This window comes from Mugil cephalus, chromosome 15 (genome assembly GCF_022458985.1).
Source record: "Mugil cephalus isolate CIBA_MC_2020 chromosome 15, CIBA_Mcephalus_1.1, whole genome shotgun sequence".
Lineage (NCBI taxonomy): Eukaryota > Metazoa > Chordata > Actinopteri > Mugiliformes > Mugilidae > Mugil > Mugil cephalus.
In genome coordinates this window covers 21,110,942-21,132,896 of record NC_061784.1, presented here as the reverse complement: position 1 = coordinate 21,132,896, position 21,955 = coordinate 21,110,942, and the positions used below count along the sequence as shown (strand labels likewise).

Genomic DNA, 21,955 nt, shown 5'->3' with positions numbered 1-21,955 from the left:
ATAATATCTGGAAGCGGCAAGAGCTCTGCCCCGTGGCTGCGAACGATGGTTTCACATCTTTATTTGGATGCAGTGATTACAGAGGATGGGACAAAGGTTGTGAATGAGGCTGCACTATTTTTAGCTCGTGTGTGTGTGTGTGTGTGTGTGTGTGTGTGTGTGTGAGTGTGAGTGTGAGTGTGAGTGTGTGTGTGTGTGTGAGTGTGTGTGTGTGTGTGTGTGTGTGTGTGTGTGTGCGCGTGCCAGGCAACAGTTGTTCATGAATACTATTGTAATCGTAGCAAAAAAAAAGCTGTGCAGAAAGTTGCCGAACGTGCAGCCGTAGCCATGACGACGAATGATTTTGTGCATCTCTTCAGTCTTTCTGTCCGTTTGTCGGTTTGTCTAATCTGATCTGATCTGATCTAATCGGTCGCCTCCCAGTAGTCGGCACTGATCTGGTGAGGACGCAACTGTGTGTGTGTGTGTGTGTGTGTGTGTGTGTGTGTGTGTGTGTGTGTGTGTAATTAACAGTTCAAGATGTCCCAGTTTTAGTTTCTCAGAATAACCTGACGGAGGTGGCCTCTGCTGAACTTTGTGACAAAAAGCAGCGACGGTTGTTTCTTTCAGGGCGTCTTTTTTTAAACTAATTTTTTCTTTAATATGAAAAGAAAATAAATGAAGTGAGTGACAGAACCCGTCTGCTCTGTACGTACGTCTCTTGGGGAAGCATCCGTCTGGGTGCTGAAAGCCTCCGAGATGTTTGTCGTCACCGTGCGTGTGCATTGTGTGTGTGTAAGTGTGTGTGTGTAAGTGCGTGTGCGTTTCTTTCAGTAGCATAAGTAATAATTAGGTCCCTGGAGATGAAAATGAGGGTAACGAGAGGAGATGTTCAGTCTGAGACAACACGTCGAGTCTGCGGCACAGGATGAACCCTTAAATACCTTGTTAACTATTTTCACTGCCTCCATCCCCTGAGTGAAGCAAATTATACACAACACTTATGGGGGGGGGGTCTAGTAGTTTAACTACTGCTCAGTGGAAGTTTGTCATTTCACTTCTCATTACTACATCCTCATAAACACCATTTAAATGCAGTATTGACTTGTAGTTTGTTTCATTAAGTTTTATTTCACCGTTGGCTTCTTTACATCGACTGCATGGGTTTTATTGTTGGCATCAACGACTCAAGTTACTATTTTAAATGATTATGACAGATAAAATAGATCTTAATCTGCCATGTTTTTTAATTAACAATTAAAAGTTTGGTCTCTAAAATGTCAAAAAGTTGGTGAGAATGAAAATTTTGTGAAGCCCGAGTTGATTTTTTTTGTCTTAAGTTCCTCCACTAATCACTGCAGCTCTTCAAACTACAACTGAAGGTTTATTAATGATGATACACTGTTCTGTGACATTTCATGGTTAATGTATTGGTCTCTCAACTTTTCTTTGTCATTCGTCGGATTTTCAAATCTCGAGGCTTTGCTAAATTTCTCTCTGGCGTCCCTGGTCTGGGTTTTTGTTTAATCAAATATTAGTTTATTAACATTTCAGCCATTAATTAAGTTCCCTCGCAGTTTTCTTATTCTTTAATCAGTGCCTTTGTCCTGGCTTAACTCGAGCTGCTGCGTCTGTACGTCATCAGTGTCTCGTTTACAGGCGGCTTGGGACGAGCTAATTCCTCCTCCGTCTCGAGCTGCCGAGGCTTCGTCCTGCGTGGCCTGTTTGAAGTCTGCTCTTAATTGGTCGGCGTCTGTGATCAGCCCACCTTTCGCAAAGGTTAATTAAGTTTCCCTAGTCCTCCCGTTAGGCGGCTCGTGCTCTGTCAGGACGCGCAGTAGCAGCGAAGCCCTGCGGTTCGGCAGCTGAAGGAAACGGAAGTAAAGTGGAAGCGTGAGGGCGGCCCGCGGAGGGATTTTAATTCTCCGGGATGTAAATTTACTGGGACTTTGAGGAGGGAGGATGATGAGAGGCTGATGGGCGGTTTGAAGTTTGAGGGGAAGAGAAAGCCAGACAATGGAAGTGGGAGAGAAAATAAGAAATTATTCTTATTGACTGCCTCCTCAGATCGACGGCCAATTATCTTCTTTAGATGTCGGCCTCTTTTGACGGTTTTGGCCGGACTGAACTGAACTGAACTGTCTGGGTCTGGTGATGTTCTTGGATTATTCTCCAGCCTCATCAGTTCAGTCCAAAGCTTTGAGATTTACATTTACTTAATTAGCAGATATGGCCTGAAAGCTGAACACAGAAAATCTAGGAGAGTGATGAGTCGGTTTTTGTTTGATTTGAACGAATTGCCTTTTTTTATTATTATTATTATTTTAATTTCTATGCAGGATTTCTGTGCTTTTACATCCTTTCCTACAACATCTCAACTACCGGACTCGGAGCAGTGGAAAGTTTTAAGTACTTCTACTCATTGCTATTGTTCCAAACAACAGGGCGGTGCATAACGAGCAGCGAGCCGTATCCGCTTGCTCTCATTTCTAACGTCAGAGGATAGATATTGAAATATCGACTGGGTGGCTGGAAATTTGGCATCAGATGACAGCCGGTGAAATGTAGGCCACTGGAGCTTGTATGTGAGGCCAGGAAGGCACTTGTGAGGCCTAGATTTATTTACTCCTCCTTATAAACAGCCCAGGTCTTTAAACGGTAAGGTGTAAGAAAGCAATCAGTGTTTGTTTGTTTTTTTTGAGAGGCTTTCACCGTCTTACTTACATTGTTTTGTGTTATTGAGTTGCGTTTATGGGCGAACTGTCCCTTTAAATCACATCCTGCTCATCCCGGCGGAACCCAACCTTTGTTCACGTCCTCCTGACGCTGGAAGACTTGTCAAAAATGTTCTGCTGCTGAACTCTCTGACCCTCCCGGCTGCCTATACGGCTCCTCTGCTGAGCTTTCTCAGCTTCCTCTGGGGCTTCTTATTTCTTTTTTTGTGCCTCTTGCATTTTCTCTCTTCAACTTTTGTCTCTCCCTTCTCGTGTTTTGTGAAGCCGTCCTGCCGCCGCCTTCCTCTCGCCCACTTTCCTTCCTTTCTCAGGGACCCTCTCGTGCTCGTACACCTCTTCTTCTTCTTGCAGCACCGCTCCATCTCTCCATCCTCCATCTATTATTTAGCCGTCAGTAATGGGGCCTGTTGATGTTGTTGCCAGTTTGATGCTGATGCTGCTGCTGCTGCTGCTGTTGTTGTTGTTGTTGTCGCCCTGCTGGGCTGTATCCTCCCTCATCTGCTCCTTCCCGAAATTAGACAATATAAAAGTTGATCAACGTTATTCGTATTAGTATAAAGCTTTTTTTTTCTTTTTGCATAAGAAGGATTTACATTTAATTAATTAGAACGAGCTCATTTGTGGAAAAACAGAGCCACTTCCATTTGTGCCGCTTAGTTAAAAAGAGAAGACGCCGGCACGATTTCTAATTTTCTGACTTAATTTCTAACCAGATAAGTTGTTGCTAGAAAAAAACAGTAATATGAGAAACTCAACACTCAAAAGCTCAACACGTAACTTGCACGTGATCCATCCCCTCCTCTCTCGGTTGCACACGTGGACGGGTGCATCGGGTCCAGGCTCGGGCCGAACCGAGCGTCTGGCTTTGCTTCCCTCAGCAATCAATGGGCATTGGCATAATCAGTTTGTTTGGTGCCACGTTGTATTGAATAGTAATGAAGCTCTGGAAGGAATTGGAGAGCTACGGGTGGATTGAAGTGTAAGGACAGGTGAGCAGGTAGAATCAGCACAAAAAAAAAGAAAACTCGTCGTAGATGGAACCGGTGCAGAAGTTTTGTACAAATCCCAAACTTTACTGATTCACTTCTGCCTAAACATCTAGACGTTGTGTTTGATTTACGCTGCAGAAACCGTTCGAGCATTCATCATCAGCTCAGATAGAATAGATAGCTACATTAAGATGCCGGACCTCTATCGAGTGGAATCTGGAGATTAATTATTTGTCAGTACAGTCTATTGACTTTTTACTCTGCTGTGCTGTGGCTGCCCAGACGGCCGTACGAATCTGATTAGAGACCGAGCTCCTCAAATCTTTACGCTTTCTTTTTTTATGTTTTTTTTTTTTATGTTTTTGGAGGAGGAAACTGTTCAGATGTTGATCTGCAGGATAAAGATAATCCCTTAAGTAATTAGCTTAACTGATTCCACTTCATAGATAAAATTAAGCGATCGTTCCAGTTTCATTGCAGGAGCAATTGGAAAAAACAATGAACAAGAAGGTTCAATCATTTACTTCGTGTGGTTGCATGTGGATGCTAATTGGTATAGAGACTTTTCCTGTACTGACTACTTGATCCACATGGACATGGCCGCAGTAGCTCATATGTACAATTAAAAAAAAACACCAGCAAAAAGAAAATAGTGTAAGATTAAAGTTAGATAAACAAAATAAAATAATGAAATTAGTAAAATAATATAAGCAACAACTGTACAAGATTTGCATACGTACAAATCTACAATAAATAGAAGTAAATTTATACAAAAAATAAATGATGAGGTGTAAAGATGTTCTGTTCTGTCCGTCGTCTTGTCTTGAAGTTGAAATCTGTCAGAAAACTTGATGCTTTAATCTTGGAAAAAGATGCTGTTGAAATATGTTTCATCCAAGTTCGGTTTGAGGTATTTTGCCTCATATACCTCGGCCTGATGTGTTTACATTCTTGTTTTAGGGTTAGGTTAGAATTGTATTGTTTCTCATAATTTATTGTATTGTTGTCTTAATGTTTCTGGACCAACTGATTATAAACTACGGATCCTTTTTTTTACAAAATCATATCCTGCTGTAAGTTATGAAATGAAAATTCCACGAAACGTGGTGCCACCTAAGTCCCAATGGAATAATTCAGGTCCTAATGATCCCTCATACTGGATCCTGCAGCCCTAAAAAAGACCCACAAGTCATTTCAGTTCACTACTCTAATAGGAAGGTGACATTTAAATATTGACTGTACATTGCGGTTTGTGGTAGTTGCACTTTTTTTTTTTTTATGTGTGTCTGTGTTTTAGGTGAAGTATTTGGGTCATAAAAAAAAATGCTGCTGCAGCCAACAGGTCGTGGTCAGAGCAGTTGTCGATCATAAAATGCACTTTGCGCTTTAATCCTCTGCATCAACAGATCAGCCGATCGGAAACTGCGAGGCACCATTAAAAGAGTATTAGATAGTTGCACCGGGGGGGCGGGGGGGGGGCTCCCCTGGTACTCGAATATGTCGACAGGACCACTTTTTGTGCACTAAGAGGCTGACCTTTTGTCAGATGAGGTAATGCCTCGGCACCGGCCTTGGCAGCGTTACTCTGACCTCAGCCCCACAGACGGGTTGATGGACAGAATTCACGCCGGGTGTCAAGGTAATGTCTCATGGAGATGAGGAGGAGGAGGCGTCCAGATAACAACATGCATTGAGAGTAAATGAGTGAGAGGCAGAACAAAGGCAGAGAGAGAGAGTAGGGGAGTATTTGAGCAAGAGGCAACAATGGAGAGAGAGAGAGAGAGAGAGACGGCTTTTAGCTGCCGGGGGAGGGCTAGGATATCATATGCACAGGATGTAGGGGTGATAAAGATCGATATGGATTGCATTAAGCCGGGCCTGCCCTACTCACCTCACATAAGTCATAAATTACTATTCATTCCTTCCAAACAAAAACACACATTATTACTACATTTCTGTTGCTCCTTTCCATGGTCGTCTCTCTGGAAAGACTCTTTAAGTGGAAGTCTCTGTATTTATTTTTTTTTTTTTTCCACGTATAATCACTTGTTGAGAGAGGATTAATGCAGTAGATTGACTAAGGAGGGACTAATTTACCGTGATGATGAGTAAATATAGTAGAATAATCCCACACTAGTAGTAAAACAGGTTTACATGGCTCCGTTTAAACACTGTCTGCTTGAAGACTTTATCATCAAGATGAAATGAAGGAACAGGGACGACTACGGTTTCATTTATCTTGGCATATTTGTTCATATTTAAACATATTAAGCTAATCGTCTGTAATGTTAATAGCAGCTCACTGTGATGCAGTCGCACCATGTGTAATCAGCGCTATACTGCTGTGGAATCAATAACACTGGTATGACGGTTAATTAAAAATTCATATTACAACGGGGGAAAAAAATACCAGTATTCTGTTTGAACCAGTAAACCACCCAGCTTTACTCAGACCTCATTTACTGCAGACTTTACCAGTTATTTAGAAGCACGATATGTTTGCATTCAATCTTCAAAAAACAGCTCCAGGTCACTTCGAAGGTTCCTCTTTGTTGCACCTCGTTCTAGGACACTGAAAACGCTCCGTTTAGTCGTCACGTATGTGAATATATCTCTTCACATACTTCATTTCTTTGTAGTTTAGCCTCGATACACAGGGAGCAGCACAGCGCCCCCTCAAGGAGTTCGGTTGCACCTCTCGTGTATTTCCCACCACATGTGTTTCTAAGCGCAACAAGCAGAACATAATCTGACGTCTACTTGCCGCCGCTGCTCTCCGTTTGAAAATAAAATCCCGTTGACGCGGCCCCTCCCATGCGGTTTCACCCCGAAGCTCCAAGCCTCCGAAACACTCTGGTTCAAAGGAAGTCGACAGTCGTGGACATCAAAGCGGAGTTCACCTTAACTTGGTACCTGCCACCTTCGCATCGCCAAAGGATTTTCATCCCGTCATGTCTTTAAGTATCCAACCACCCCCCACCCCCCCCCAACAGATTGCTACAATTTTGCAGAATTTCCACCACGGATTTTTGTATAACTCTAATTTAATGATTACACCACTGCTGTGCAGCAGCTAATCAAAAAGGCACGCGCTTTCTTAGCCGTTCACACTTCACCTTTTTGATGCAGTGGTAAGAAAACAAGCCGCTCTATTGAGCGTTTTGATAATTACAGCGGCGTAAAAAGGGCCCGTGATTTCTCTCCTGAATGGTGTAATTATTGTCCATTAGCCGTGATAGGCTGAGATGTTTGGAGAGAGAAAGGTCCACTCAGACCCTTTATGCTGCTCCTCACCAGTACCAGCTTAAATGGGCTGAAGCGGAGGCTGCACCCTGTAGCCTATGTGCACACATGCATATGATCCCTGTACTTGGTGGCATCTCACTTTCAAATGCTATTTAACACCCAGGGACGGGGGCTTTACACTGGCAAAAAAATACACAAACGCATACTGTCCAAGTATTTACTCAGTCTTAATAATACATGCAGGCTCCTCCAAACAAGAGCTCACTCAATCATGAGCTGCTACCCCCACCACCACCCCCCCATACCCACACACACATGCATGTACACATCCAAGTCCTGATATTTCAACCACTCACGGCCCCCCCACCCCCCCCCCCTCAATTTCACTCGCTCCCATTATCTCACTGCTATTGATCCACATCCCCCTCGTCTGCCTGCACAACCAGAGAGCCTTTACTGGATAATTTTCAAGGGCATTTATAAATACGAGATGGGGTGGATGGGTGATCGCTTTTGTGGCTGTTTTTTTTTTTGCGCTCTCGGGCTGTGTGAATTTGTGGGTGGGGGGGGGGTGGTGTTTGAGGGGAGGGGGGCAGATCGGGTGGGCCGTGTCTGTATGAAAACGAATGGTATAAGATCTTTTGGTTCGAGTTTGGAGTCAAAACTCTTACATGCATTTAACTCTTCTTAAATATTTTATCTTCATATCATCATAGAAGTGATAGCATTTCAACTACACACCGATCAGCCACAACATTATGACCACCGACAGGAGAAGTAAGTGACATTTAAACCATCTTGAGGCAATTCAATCTTCTGCTGAGAAACAAAAACAAAACCAACAAAACCACTCAATCTGAAACTGATCAAGTATGTGTGGGATGATCTACAGACGTCCCTCCCCGCAACCCATAGGACCCACATGCCCCCACCAACAACAATGTGTTGCCATTCCCTGTTGAGTCACACACATTTGTTTTTGGAGGCTACACAATATTAGGAAGGCGGTCATAATGTTATGCCTGATGTATCCCATTATCAAGCCTTGACTTCCGTTTAACGACACCAAGAGTAGTTTGTTGGGTGCGACAATAATAAGAAAAGGTCCAGGATCAGTTAGTCATGTCGGATTATAGCTCTGTTCGGGCTGATGTGAGTGGAACCAGAGCCAAGACCAACAAACACAACCCAGGAGACCCACAGAGGGCGGAGCTGCAGCCTCCAGCCGGACCCTGGGTCGACCCGTTCGTGTGCCAACTGTGTGTGTGTGTGTGTGTGTGTGTGTGTGTGTGTGTGTGTGTGTGTGTGTGTGTGTGTGAAGCTGTGTGGATTGAGCTGCAGGGCAGGAAGCATCTGTTAACAGAAAGGAGCCAGGGCGCACGACAGTGTATGTGGCTTATATCTCTGCACGCATGTGTGTGTGTGTGTGTGTGTGTGTATGCATTTTCATTTCTTTTTTTTTTTATGTGTGTGTGTGTGTGTGTGTTTAGGCTGTAGTGTTTTGCCTCCTCTACTGTATCCGGCAGACCTGGCTGTGGCCCACCTTCCTCAGGGGCTCAGACACAGACGCCTTGTCGCTTCCTGTAGCGCGCACAGCGTCTCTCCCACACATACCTACAAACACCAGCAGAACAAAAGAAGAGCGTTGGGCAAATACAGCCCACGAAACATTAAGTTAAAAACCAGCGAGTCTTTGTTTACCGACAGATAACCGCGCGTTAATTACTGTTTGTGACATAATTCGTATCCTGCATAGTTGCGTAGGTAAGCTCTTAGTCCAGCACCACCTTTTTTTTTACAAATGCACTTCATTCAGAAACAGAGCAGGAAGATTTAAGAGGAGCTGCTTGCTATAAAAAAAAAAAGGTCACTAGGAAAGAAAAAGGCTGATGTGGCAGATTTAAAATAAATAAAATGATTATATTGTTCAACCTAAAAGCTCGTCCCTCTTCCCTCTGAGTGGAGGAGGGCAGATGGTCTCTGACAGGTTGAATATTCCTTTCAGAGCCTGGCAACTCTTTTGGACAGCAACTACCGTCTGTTACATACTGCCACACACACACACACACACACACACACACAAACACCCTCAGTAGATGCCAACTGGAAGGAATTTCCTCTAAAACCTGCAATACTTTCAGTCCTCCAGAGAAGAAAACTTGTCTCTGCATTGGTGCCGACCCATATTAATTACCTTCTTCACTGTATGAGCGGCCGAAGAGTTGAATGGAGGGTGTCGAGTTTGCAGGTGATTTAGAGCCACTGCTTGTTATTTGGATGATAGTTAATTATTACTAACCCAAAGTGTTGTGTGCATAATGCATGAGTCAGAGTGAAAGGAATGTTTTGCAGTCCAAAAAATACTCAAGTACTCATGACCTGCCAAAAAAATAACTTGCAACCACCACTGTTAAATCCCTAGATGCGTCATTATTCGGTGGAATTACGCTCCTCGCTTTGTTACATTTCCCATAACTAGTTTCAGTAACAATGCAATAGCTGCGATTTGGGGCTGATTCCTGATTTCTGTCGTCTCCCAGTGTTTCATTTCCAAGTGGTCGCACATACACACACTTACAAGTCCAGTCCAGGATCCACTGTTTGAGGGTTAATCCCTGAATTTGGTAATACAGTAATGTGTGTAGGGTTTTAGAATGTCTGAGTGATTTATCTAAAGTAAAATGAGGTCACACGCGCTCAAACCCCCCCCCCCCCCCCCCCCCCTTCCTTCGTTTGCATGTGTTTCTTCTGTGACTCTTTCCTTCGTCAGACAACTAGGGCAAAAGTCACAGGCCTCTCGCGGCGCCGGTGCCGTTCAGCATCCCGTCTGTCACAACACTGGCTCATCACCGTGCAGGTTCGGTGCCAACTGGTGGCAGTTTATTCTCTGCCCCAAACTCGCCAGCCAGCGAGTGTTGAACCACCGTACCTCCCAAACCCCCCGGTTCCTGCCAGATCACGGGGACGCTTTGTCTCGTGGCTGAGTTAGTTCGAGGTCATTTGTTGCTATGCAGAATTCGCACCAGGGGCCGTCATGATAACTGGTTTTTTCACTTCACGATTATCATGGACAAATGTCAAAATGCGCCCTCATCCAGAATCCAACACACATCGTTTAAACTCTTTAATGCTCACGGTTTATAATACTGGCAATATGGAGATTTAATGAAGGTTTTATTTGTCAAAATAAACACAATATCTCAACATACTTTCAGAGCAAACTTGTATATAAGACTTCTTTGACTCATATTTAATTTGAGAAGCTGCAGAGATCTTTTTGAACCTTTCAGTTTTTATTTATTTATTTATTTATTGCGATTCAGAGCCAGCTTTTGGAAAAGTAGGTCTGGAAGAAGATGAAGCTCGGTGAGAAGCTCAGTAAAGTGTGTTTGAATGTGTGCAGCATGCGGTCTCCTCTGCTTGATAATATTCGAGTCCTCATCTCCTCATGTGGTCCCCTGCTAGCTGCTGGTCCCTCTCCTATTCCTTCCTCTTCCTCTCCCTTTTTCTCTGTTACCCGTCTGCCTTTGCACTTGTCATCTCCAATTCCAGCTTCTATTCATTACACCACCACCACCACCACCACCACCACCACCCTCCTCCTCCTCCCACCCTCACTGCTCCAGCTGGTGCAGACGCTCTCTCGCCGTCTCACGGCCAGAGATGTGCTCGTCTTGGCCGAGGTAGAATTCAATTCTCGGGAAAATGCTGGACACTTTTTTTTTTATCTCCATCCGTCCCCTCACTTCCACTTCATCCTCATTCCACCCCACACTGCCACTTCCCGTCTATATTATATATCTTTACCCTCAGCTATCTTTGCTTTCTCTCAATCATATCCTCTTCTTTTTTCTCACCACTCTCTCTTTATCTCTGTCGCTCGCATCCACTTCAGGTCCTTCTATTTTCTCCCTATCGCCATCTGTCATCCCTGTACTGTATCTTAATCCAACCCTCTGTGGACTTGGTGATGGAGTGTAGCCTGGTGGCCGTGTGCTGAGCCTATAGACCCCTTCACGACCTATGTCACTGTGACGTTAGCTGGAGGCGATATCATTATTATTTGGGGGATTCTTGTTATATCTTGATGCTAATGCTAACCGCTAGCTGACACAACACTGACAACTGTGTGTTTCAGGGGTGTCCAAGCAGTAGTTGCATTTACTACATTACCCTCCACAGTGTTATATCTTACACTTAGGCTACACTTGATAAAGGCAGACCGGATTTCGTCCCCTCTCTGTCCACTTTTGGTCAAATCGTCCATCCAGTGAGTGAGAGCGTAGTGGTCGGTGAATGTAGTCCCACCAGTCTGAGGTCTCGGGGAGTGAGTGTATTAGTATATTCTCTAAAATATGCATTTTCTTCATCCATTCTTGCCAAAACAGTCAGTTGAAACATGCTAACTGGTTATACAGTTAGCAACAGGCTATAGTGTTTTGAGATGTTTTGCCTCCAGCTAAGCCCCGCCCCTCAAAAAACGCCATACTGTTTACAAACTGTGAAGTGTGCTATAAAGCAAACTCAGTTTCACATATTTGGACTCGTAGACGCATGCACTTCGTATTTAGTGAACACGGTTATTTATTTCTTCTTTTTTTTTTTGGCTTTCCTGTGCGAAAGTGTCTGTTTCCTGACGCTGTCCGCCTCTGACAACATTAAAGCCAGCAGTGGCCTCGATTGATCAAAGCTTTCTCCAGCGCTACAGGGCTAAATTTGGAGCTTCAAAATGTGTGTGTGTGTGTGTGTGTGTGTGTGTGTGTGTGTGTGTGTGTGTGTGTGTGTGTGTGTGTGTGTCCCCCTTTCTTGAGATCAGAGCCAATGTCCTCACGTCGTTAGTCTGATGAGGCCTCTTCCCTTTGCTCCCTTTGATGCTAAATTGATTGAGTGGGGTTGATACATTTGGGAGGAAATACAAGAGCGGAGAATATCTAAAAAAAGAAATCAATAAAAAAAAAAAAAAACAACGGAAAAGGGTGAAGGCCAAAAGAAAAAGGAGGCCGTTACTGAGTGTGCAGTGGAGACGGAGGAGGAGGTTGTAACCTTCAGAGTTAATACGGAGTTAATAACGAAAGAGATGAGACGACGCACAGAAACGGAGAAACCCAGAAATCAAGAGCACGGGCGGAAATCAGATTCGAAGCGTCGAGTTGAGCGTCACATCAAAGAGATTCGCTTGCGCTGAGACACAGAGTAGCAACTTTGTTCGTCTGTGCAGAGGTGCACTGCTGCCGTCTGTGATGTGGTTTCTGGTTTAGCAACGTGCAGTGAGAGCAGAATCTACACAGCGGCAACTGTGATCTTATCGCACTGTAGCCAAGACTCTGTGTTGTTAACATGCACTGAGTCATTTTCCAAATATTATGCAAACTTTTTCCATTAAAACCCCTTTTTTTTTGAGGTTGAGAAGGAGCTGATAAGATATTTGCAACATTACAGGACTCAAATCCCTCATATAAGTATTGAAGCACAAAGAATTAAGTCATTATACTTCCTGTAATTGTTTTATATTTGTACAATGTTTCCTTGGTGAGGCCTTGGCTGAGCCGCTCTGGTTATGTCAAGGCAGTTTGTGACTGCTGACATCTACAGGCCAACAATGTTAGTGTCAGATACCCCACTCATGACCTCACTGTCCGTTACCTGTATTTACCCGACTCTGTACCAGATACTTGGAGCTTAGCATGGGTGGTTGTTGACTTCGGTGCTAACAAGGCCTCTCTACCTTTATTAAAATCCTTCAGGATCCAGTGTAATTCTGTATAACTTGGTATCATTTAAGGTATTTTTTATATATATATATGTGTGTGTGTGTGTGTGTTTAACCAGGATGGATTGAGTCTTGTGCTGCTCTGTATCGATGCATCTTTCCCAGACCCAGCTGCTTTTGCAGATGCACGACATGTAACGCCTCTTTGAGTGCGCCGCCCCCGTTCTTCTGCACGGCATTTACTTTGCATGATACTTACTGTAGCTTTAACACAGGTTTCCCATTTGTCACCAGTCACACCAGCCGTCTTTCTTTTCTTTTTTTTTTTCCTCTTTTATCTTCTCTCGACATGTGCAGCACAGCTGTCTTTAAATATTCATCGAGCTTCGTTTGAGTCATTGTTTGTTGAACCTGCTTTAATTATCGTCCTCATCAGGATTCATCTGCCTCATCACACGTTCTTTCATACTTATCTGAGCCATTTGTGCTCTTTATTATTCATCTTAATGCGTTGTTCTTATTCATTCTCCTCTGCTTCTTTGTCCGGTGTGTTCATCTTTTTATCTTTGCTCTGTTTCTGATCAGTGTCTCCGTTCTCGTTGTTAGTTTTTTCCGAATAAGAGTCGTTTATTTCCCCTCTGATTATCAGCGTTTAAGTGAGACGAGCCGTTTAGTCGTTAAATACAATCTGAGGATCCAAATAAGCCTCTGCAAAAATAATAAGGTCTGAAAAAACTGTTAATTAAAGCAAAATATTATTCAAGCAGAAGCGTTGGCATTTACCTCACCCTCCTCCTGCCCTTCTCATGCTTTAATGCCGTGGCCCCGTCTGGTGCCTCAGCCCAACCAATTCCAGACTATTATGCTGGAGAAGACCGGGTGTCATCCATTAACGTCTTCAAGGTTTCCCCAAAACACCTCTTTACGCTTTGACCTACAATGCAGCAAAGATTATTCCTGCACTAAAATGCAGTTTTTTTGGTAAAAGCCAGTCTCTGATCTATGCAGCTACATGGTCAGTCTGGGCTTTATTGGCCCGTTTTACCGCGCTCTGTTGATCTAATTGTTAAAACTGCGTTCACCATGGAGCAGATATCATCTTAATATATTCTGACCGTTTTGTTTTTGCTTTCAGGGACTCGAGCACAGCCGCACGGAGACAAATGCAATCGTAAAAAGGAACTTAAAACGCGTAGCGGTGGTTTGAACGTTGGGTAATGCGTTTTACTCCCTGATTGAGGGGAGGCCTTTATTTTGATGGTAAACTGGAATGATATTGGAAAAAGCGTTGGCTTTTTATTCAGATGCAGCCTGTTTGAGTCGGTTTCCTGCCCACAACGTCCGTGCATTGTCTCGGTGGTTGATTTTATGACGACTGAATTAACATCTACACACGCATCAGTGGCGATGGTGGAATAAACATATTCAGGGGATCCCTCCCTCCCATCCAACATTCACAATGAACCAACTCTGGAAACCTTCAGATCATCTCTGAAGACCCACCTTTCCCCCATCGTCCCTCTGTCTGTCTGTAAAGTGCCTACTTTAAAAGGCACTATCGAAATTCAAGTTATTATTATGATTAAAATCCAGTGATGTCACCAATTATCGTCATCTTTCGCCAACTTCTCCAACCCAGCTGTGCTCCTCTTGCTGCTGATTCATTTATAAGCTTCCGTACGAGATTAATAACGTGATGTTTTCATGGTTCCAGGCTTGTTCCTCTCGGATTCCCGCCATCTTTATCTTTTCTATGCACTAAACTCTTATTATGACAGATGATGGGTTCATTTCCATTGGCGCTAATCAGCCCCTTTAAGCGCAGATCACCACTGTACAGGCTTGGTCTATTTAACAGCGACGTAACGTTTTACAGTTTACTTGCTTGATCCTCCCGTGATCGTGCCCGTTGTCGTTGACATGATAGAACTGTACAGCTGAAGGAACCTGGCACATTTATATTTAATCTGGCGACTCTCATCCTTAATGCATGAGGAGAGTGGGAGACCCCCACTCGCCCCCCACCCCCTCGGCCCCGGTGGTCCGGACTGCTGGGAGAGGAAAAGAGGGGGATTAGAGCAGGATTAAGTCCGTGGTGTGAATAGGAGCCTCGAGACCTTCGCAATTACCCCCCCATCACTCAACGTCTACCTTCCACCATCCTTCGCCGTCTCAAACACATGAACTCCCCTCTGTCTTTGGTGCCGGTGGAAGTGTTACATTGTTGTCTGGTCCACGCACATAAACACATCGACTGGTATTGGAGTTAATTGCCATCAGTGTCTCTCTCTCTGCGATGCTCTGCAGTCTGATTAGGATGTCACTGGTGCTGCAGAGCGTGTTATGAATGGAGATCGTTTAACTCCTCAGTCACCGCCACATGTTTGTCGTAGCTGCTTGATTTCCAGAGTCATCAGTCTCGACATCGGCACCAATAAAATCCAGTATTAGTCGGGGTGCGGTGGTGGATTTGTCCGTGTTTGAGACATCAAACCTCATCTCGTCTTAACCCCGTTTGTGTTACCTTTCCTAAAGCTAGGGATGAGCATCAATAAGATTCTTTATTGATTCATTAATCAGTTCCTCCTGTGAGTTTTTAGTTAAGAAAAAGTTTGTGGTTTAGTGGAAATAACAGAAATTTTATTGAGTTTATAAACAAGAGATAAGAGCTTGTGTAAGAAAACAAGGCTTATGTTCATTCAGAGTTTGACAAATCGGATGACTGCCATTCAGAATTAAGTGTTGTTCACAATTTTCTCTTTGTGTGTCCGTGGAGAGCATGTATATAAGTTTGTACTAGATGTTTTATAAATTTTAGCCATTTATTGTTGTGTACTGGACCTTCAAAAACCTCAATAAACCTCAAATATTCCTCAGAATTCACTTTTACGAAGAAGGACGAGCGTCGATTTTTCTACTTAATTGTATTTGAGATGGAATTTGTGCAGAAATAGTGACAAACAAGCTTTAAAGCGTATTTGACTTGCATGCATGTTGTGTTGGATGTGTGAATTCTGGAAGGAGGACGTTTTTTACCACCACAGCTCAAACCTTTCTCGGTCAGATGGACGACCACCTAAAAGCAGCATGCGTGATTTCCTTCCTCTTTATTTCTTCTTCCATGTTTTCTGATCGCAGAGTATTAGTTCCCGTCTCTATGTGGATTCTAGTAAAAGTAATAAATGGATGTAGGGCGGGAGTTTCATCATCACCAGCTGATGAGTCCTCCATCACACAGGAATCGATAAGTATTTACCTGTAAGAAATTAGCAATCGCTCTACGTCCTCCCTCTCGCTTTTCCTGTCTCTCCCGATTCACAACAAACTTGTAGCGACGAGTGTTTCTCCAGATCAGGGTTGGAGAAGTCTGCTCGTGGTATTGGGTGTATTTTAGTCAATAACAGCAGCACTCTAGGATTGCGTGTTGCCTGCGGGTCGATGTGCGCGAATCCCACAATGCATTATATGCTGGACGTAATTGGAAATGGATTTTACTTAAATAGTCCTTCGCTCACAACTTAAACTTCATCCCCGAGTCATTATGTGCGCGAGTGTTACAATAGCACACTTTGAAATTAGGATCCTGCTATTTAAGTGTTGCTAATAGCGCTGTTAACGACGCAGTATGTGAACGAGACGTGAAGTCAGAGCGACTTATTCATATTTAAACAGGATGCTCTCTAATAGAGGTGTGTGTTCGATGGAGGCGTATCTTTTTAAACTTTGTTTAGCTTCGCTGTGGAGATGTTTTCAGTCTGCAGGGGAAACTCAGGCCTTCAGGCCCCCATCGCTCAGAATTAACCCACAGTGGACGTGGATGCCTACTCATCTTGATAAAGCCGATTTCCTCTCACGTCTGGGGCTCGGTCCAAAAAAAAATTAGTGCAGCCGCAATGAATCACTGCTTAATTTACACCGTTACGTGAAGCTCTGCTTCTCTGTAGCTGTGTGAAAAGTGACACGAGTCTTTGTTTTTTTCTGTTGGCGTTGAATATTATGGTTATTTATTTTTTTTTTTTTACAATACTTCGGACACACGGCCGCTTTACGTCCCCTCATGTGTAAACCTGATGTGTGTGAATTAATAAATTGTTTATTACGCCACACATTAAGAACAAGCCATTAAACTCCTTAAACTCCACCCCTCGGTACAGTTTCCTTACGGGTATGACCATTGGATTGAGGGGGGGGTTTAAGTGCTCAGGTTGTGCACTACTACAGGCTTAATAGAAGAACCCCCCAGACTCATTGTCTTTAATATTGCATGTTGGCACGGTGGTTCCTCGCTAGCTTCCAAGCTTCCAGGCTTCCACTTTGGTTTGGTGCAGCTTCGCGTTGCACAGCTGTTGGGTTTGAAGGACGCGTGTTTGAACCGTCCGCCGTGTCTCATGAGGCGATGGACGAGATGTGCTGCAGGTTTGCTCGGTGTCGCAGGAGAACGTCTTCCCTCACGCTGACGGTGCCGCGGTCCAGGCTGGTAAGACTTCAGGAGGAGGAGGAGGAGGAGGAACCTAGTTCCTCAATGCTTTCTAAGAAATCCAATTTTATTTTGGTATTGTTGATTAGTGGAAAACTTAGTTTTGGTTCCCTTTTATCTTCATTTATTCTCTTTTCGAGTAGCAAACCAGTCACTGTTTTTACATCCATGTCCTGGAACCTTATAATTGATAAACCTGGAGGTAAAACCCCAATTTTTGACTTTTGCTCGAGCTCCTTCTCACACATTGGTCACACTCTTCACATATGCATGCGTCTTGTTCTGCAGAGCTTCGGGATTATTTCGATACTGTGGTGGGAGGAAGAAGGGGGCGGGGCTTTTTGTTGGTTGTGTAGCAATCGTGCATGTACTTGGATTTCCTTGTTTACAGTTAGCTGCTAGTTCTGAATCCTGTTGATGGGGAAGACTCTCAGACAGACGGCGTGTTTTTATTTTTTTCTATTCTTTTGCTCCAGTTTTCTTTTTTCTAAGAGTCGTCTTGTAACTGGGATTCACACGGAAAACTGACCTCAGTGTGTTAAGTTATGCCTTGGATCATCCCTCTTTCTGTCTCTCTCTCTCTCCAATGTGCTGAAATATTCAAACCCACTCTCCCTTTCTCATTTTTAAAACACGCCCACTGTAGAGCGGAGCAACACCCAGCAAAGATAAATAAATAAAGCCCAGTTCAAGCTGCTTTCCCTACTAGCGCCAAAGTAACTTTTAACCCTTAAAATTAAAGCAATTAAATAACTTAAAACATATATTTATATTTATAATTATATATATAATCAATAGGTTGAAATCCAGCTGTAAAGTTGTGTGACACTTATAGCTCAACAACATTTCTTTAACTTTCAATAACTGTTTATCTAAAATCTCTTGTCTTAATAAAAGAATCAACACTATTATGAGCCACTAGTTTAAAGCTTATGTGTTATAATATAGTCGATGAGCCGACTTCCACTGGTAAATTTAAACTACAGCCAAGCAGTTCTTGTGTTTTTGGTGCATCGCTTCAGAATGAGCTCTGACTTTCTTGGATTTTGAACTCTTTTATTTTCTGCAAGATGCAATAACAGGATAGAAACAAATGGATTTTTTTTTTGTGTGTCTGTGTCTTTGCTTTGTTCAAATTGTCTTTTTATCTGGGAGCAAACGACGAGACTTCAACAAACAGATTTGTGTAGAGGATTCAGTTTGTTTTGCGGCTGCTTGATGAATTTTCTGATTTAATTTGATTCATTTCTGTTGTGTTTGCACGTGTGCATCGTATTCCTGCGTGTACCGTATCTCTGCCTGTGGATGTCTCGAGTGTTCTGTCGTGCTGTGTGTGTGTACATGAATATAAAAATATCTTTTCAGGTTAATTATCTTGAAAAACGACAAACGGTGCCAAACCAGCTTTAGCTTTCAAGCTGATGAAACGGCCTCCTGCATATGTGCGTCTGTGTGTGTGTGTGTGTGTGTGTGTGTGTGTTTGCCTCTGCTGTGTACTGTGCACTGTGTGTGAGAGTGTTTACCTCCGTTGATCTCACATCCTCTTTGTCTTCTCTGTTCCCTTTCTTCTATATCTCCTCTCCTTCCTGTCTGTCTGAACAGCTTCCTGCTGACCTCAATAAGATGCACCTAACAGACCACGCCCACCAGCAGGTGATGCACATGGCTCCCAGCCAATCAGGATGCAGCATCGCCAGCGACTCGGGCAGCAGCAGCCTGTCAGACATTTACCAGGTGGGTCTCTCATTCCTTTTTAGTTTATTATCTGTGCGCACATGTAGAAACTACAAATCAGCTCATTATGACGGAGTTTTTGTCGTATTGTTATTGTTCATTATTTAAAATGAAATATAAAGAATCCTGATTTCTACATCCTGTCTCACAAGTTGTTTTAAATATCAGTTTCCATATACAAGTGTCATAAACCTGTTCCGCCCGGTGACAACATCTGGCCTGATTCGAGTGGACTCTCGTCCTATAGCACATCTGTCAACCAGTCTCCTCCTTGCAGCTCTGCTATCTCGCTAATTGCTGCGCAACAGCTGTGCATCCTGGCGACTCGTCTCGCTCTGAAGCGCCCGCCGCGGATTAAAGGTCACGCGTAGGAAATGAGCCTAACCTTTCAGGCTTTATCTATACCTGTGCTACAGGTGCACATAGCAGAGTTTCACTGGCTCGCCTCTATAAGCGGTGAACGTCAGGGAAAGACTGAGGAGAGTGTGACATCTAGTGTAGCTTAATTACCCACTTGATCTTTCCTATCGTGGTCGTTGTAGGTTACATTCAGGAAACATCTGGAAACATCCCTCTATTTGCTGCTATTGTTTTGATGCACGCGGAAGGAAAGTGAACCACGCTAATTAGCTGTTACTGCACTACATCATGCATGAGCTGAGTAAATGCTTGAGAGGATCCAAATCTGGCCAACAAACAAATGAATTCATTTTAATTCTACACTGCAGTGGAAATGAATTAAAAACAGAAATCAAAGCCGTGAAATCAATCACTGAGGAATAAGTCGCAATAAATGATGTATTTGTGTGTGTATATATATATATATATATATATTCAATAAAATGAAACCAAAAATGCTTAAAATTCTTTTTTGGACTAAGTAAAAAAGTTGGACTTTTATCCAATTTAAATGTCATAATGAAAATTAAATGAAGAAATAAGATTCTGACCAAGTAGAAGAGAACATGTGACCTCATTAGATGTTTTCTACTAAAACTAAACTATACTAAGAATAATAATAATCATAAAATATATTTAATTATAAAAATAACCACATTATCTCATTTATTGTTCAACTTAATCCTTTATATGTATATAAAAGGGTAAATCACAACAAATCAATTAAATAGTAGCTTAGATACTAAAGATACTGAGATATTAGATACTAAAACAACAAAGAACTTATTTTGCTCTGTATCTGAGGGGACAGGGTGGATGATAATCACGTCCCGGAGCCATGTTTTCCTCTACATTTTATTCCCTCCTCGTTAATATGAATCACCTTTACAGTGTGGACCGTTTTAACTGCTCTGTGTGTTTTGGAAACAAAACCGTCTCTCTGGACTGTGGCGCTTCTTAAACGGCTGCAAATCAATAACCCATAAAAACACGCGCGATAAGCCCGTCATCTAATCATTTTAATCCCTTTCGCTCTCCTAATCTCCCCTCTTTACACAGAAAGTTGTAATAAATCCCAAAACCGTTCGGTATAATCGCTGAGCCTTGACTGCTCGGAGCTCTGCAGCCGTGCTTTTATTTCGTCGTTCCTCTCCACAAGCTACATGCAGCATCCTGCATGTGTGGAGGTTTTGTTTGGCTCATTAGCATCGTTAGCTTCCACGGCCTTAAAAACTAAAGAGAAGCTTTGAAAGGTGTTAACAATGCTTGTATTTTTATGTGTCCTGGTGTTTATTCTCAACGTCTTCTTGAATAATCTTTAAATAAAATGCGGAAGAGAAATACAACAAGGCAGCCTGAGAAAATGGCTCCAAATGACCAAAGAAAACACAGCCCGTCCTCCCTCCTCAGTCTTGTCTGCGAGCGACTGCAGATTGATGTAAGTCAGGTCAGCGCGGGTGAGACGTTTAACACCCAGACCTGATCTTTTCATCCTCAGATTAGGTATTTATCACACGGCTCTGATCCCATCAGCCAGTCGCTGACCCGGCTCGTTGTTTGTTTACAGCTGTCTCAAAGCGCCGACCTTCCAGTCAGCTGTGCTCCTCAGCTGTCAACGCAACAGTCTTGTTTTCGTTGTGGATATTCTCCCACTCGTTCTTTTGTTTCACTCTGACTTCGGCTGCTCAGGTTTACTCCCCGGCCCATATTCCTCCCGTTTATATATCTATTGGCTTCTGTGTATGTTCAGCCTTTGGATTGTACTCTATCCTGTCACCACACTCCTGAGTGCAGCAGGTTTTCGTTTCACATCCTTTAAGAAATGTCTCCCTGGTCTCAGAACAAAGTTTGAGCCAACGGAACAAGTGTCATTAAAGTGCCTGCCTCCTAAATGAACTGCGCGCTGAAAGATATGCTAAGGTTTTATTGTCTACAGGATTGCACCACTGTTCTATCCCACTGTCTCTTTATACATCCCTTTTTCTTTTTATTTCCAACAGTACTTAAATAGCAGGACACTTTTCTGCTGGAATCTGCAAGTAACCCTCACATTTTCCTTTTTCAAAAGCCTCCTTGTTTGGGTCTTAATGTCAACATTTAAAAGATGAATTTCCTCCCAAGAATCGGTAAATTCAAGGTGAAGCAAAAGAAAATACATATTTCTGACTCTCACACTTGTGCGTTGTTGAGCTCTGTGGTGCCTTGAATAACCAGTAATAAGGTGGGAATCTGTCTCGATGTGCATGCTCACCTAAATAAGTCATTTATTATGTTGCAAAGAGTGGAATATAAACATTCATTCATTAATATTCCATGACCGTTTGCCCTCTGGAGGGTCACGGGGGGGTTGGAGCCCGTCCCAGCTGTCATTAAGTGAGAGGCGGGCGGGCCAATGGATTCGAACCCAGAACCTTCGTGCTGTGAGGCCTCGGCGCTAACTACCGCAGCGCCGCGCCTAAAAAAAAAAAAAAAAAAAGCCCAGAATATTTTCTCTGGCTCGTCTTTTCTCGTCTGCCAGGCCAAATTAAACGCCCCCGGTGCAGAACGGGGCCGAGCTGAGCAGCTGGTTTGTTTTTAAAAGTCCTCTAAATAGCCCGTCGGACCTAATTCATGAAGACAAGAGTGGATTGTTAGCTTAATCCGCTTACCTCAGAGAAACCTATAAAAAATAAATAAATAAATAACC

The 21,955-nt window shown here is 43.2% G+C and overlaps 1 protein-coding gene across 10 annotated transcripts in view; it reads left to right on the top strand.

Annotated features, from left to right (window-relative positions):
- Nucleotides 1-21,955, top strand: part of rapgef6 (Rap guanine nucleotide exchange factor (GEF) 6) — a 145,022-nt gene that overhangs the window by 74,415 nt on the left and 48,652 nt on the right. For all 10 annotated transcript variants that reach the window (XM_047606784.1, XM_047606783.1, XM_047606782.1 and 7 more), the window contains one exon: nt 18,739-18,870. In XM_047606784.1, the coding sequence (XP_047462740.1) occupies nt 18,739-18,870 (132 nt within the window). The remainder of the gene's footprint in view (nt 1-18,738; nt 18,871-21,955) is intronic.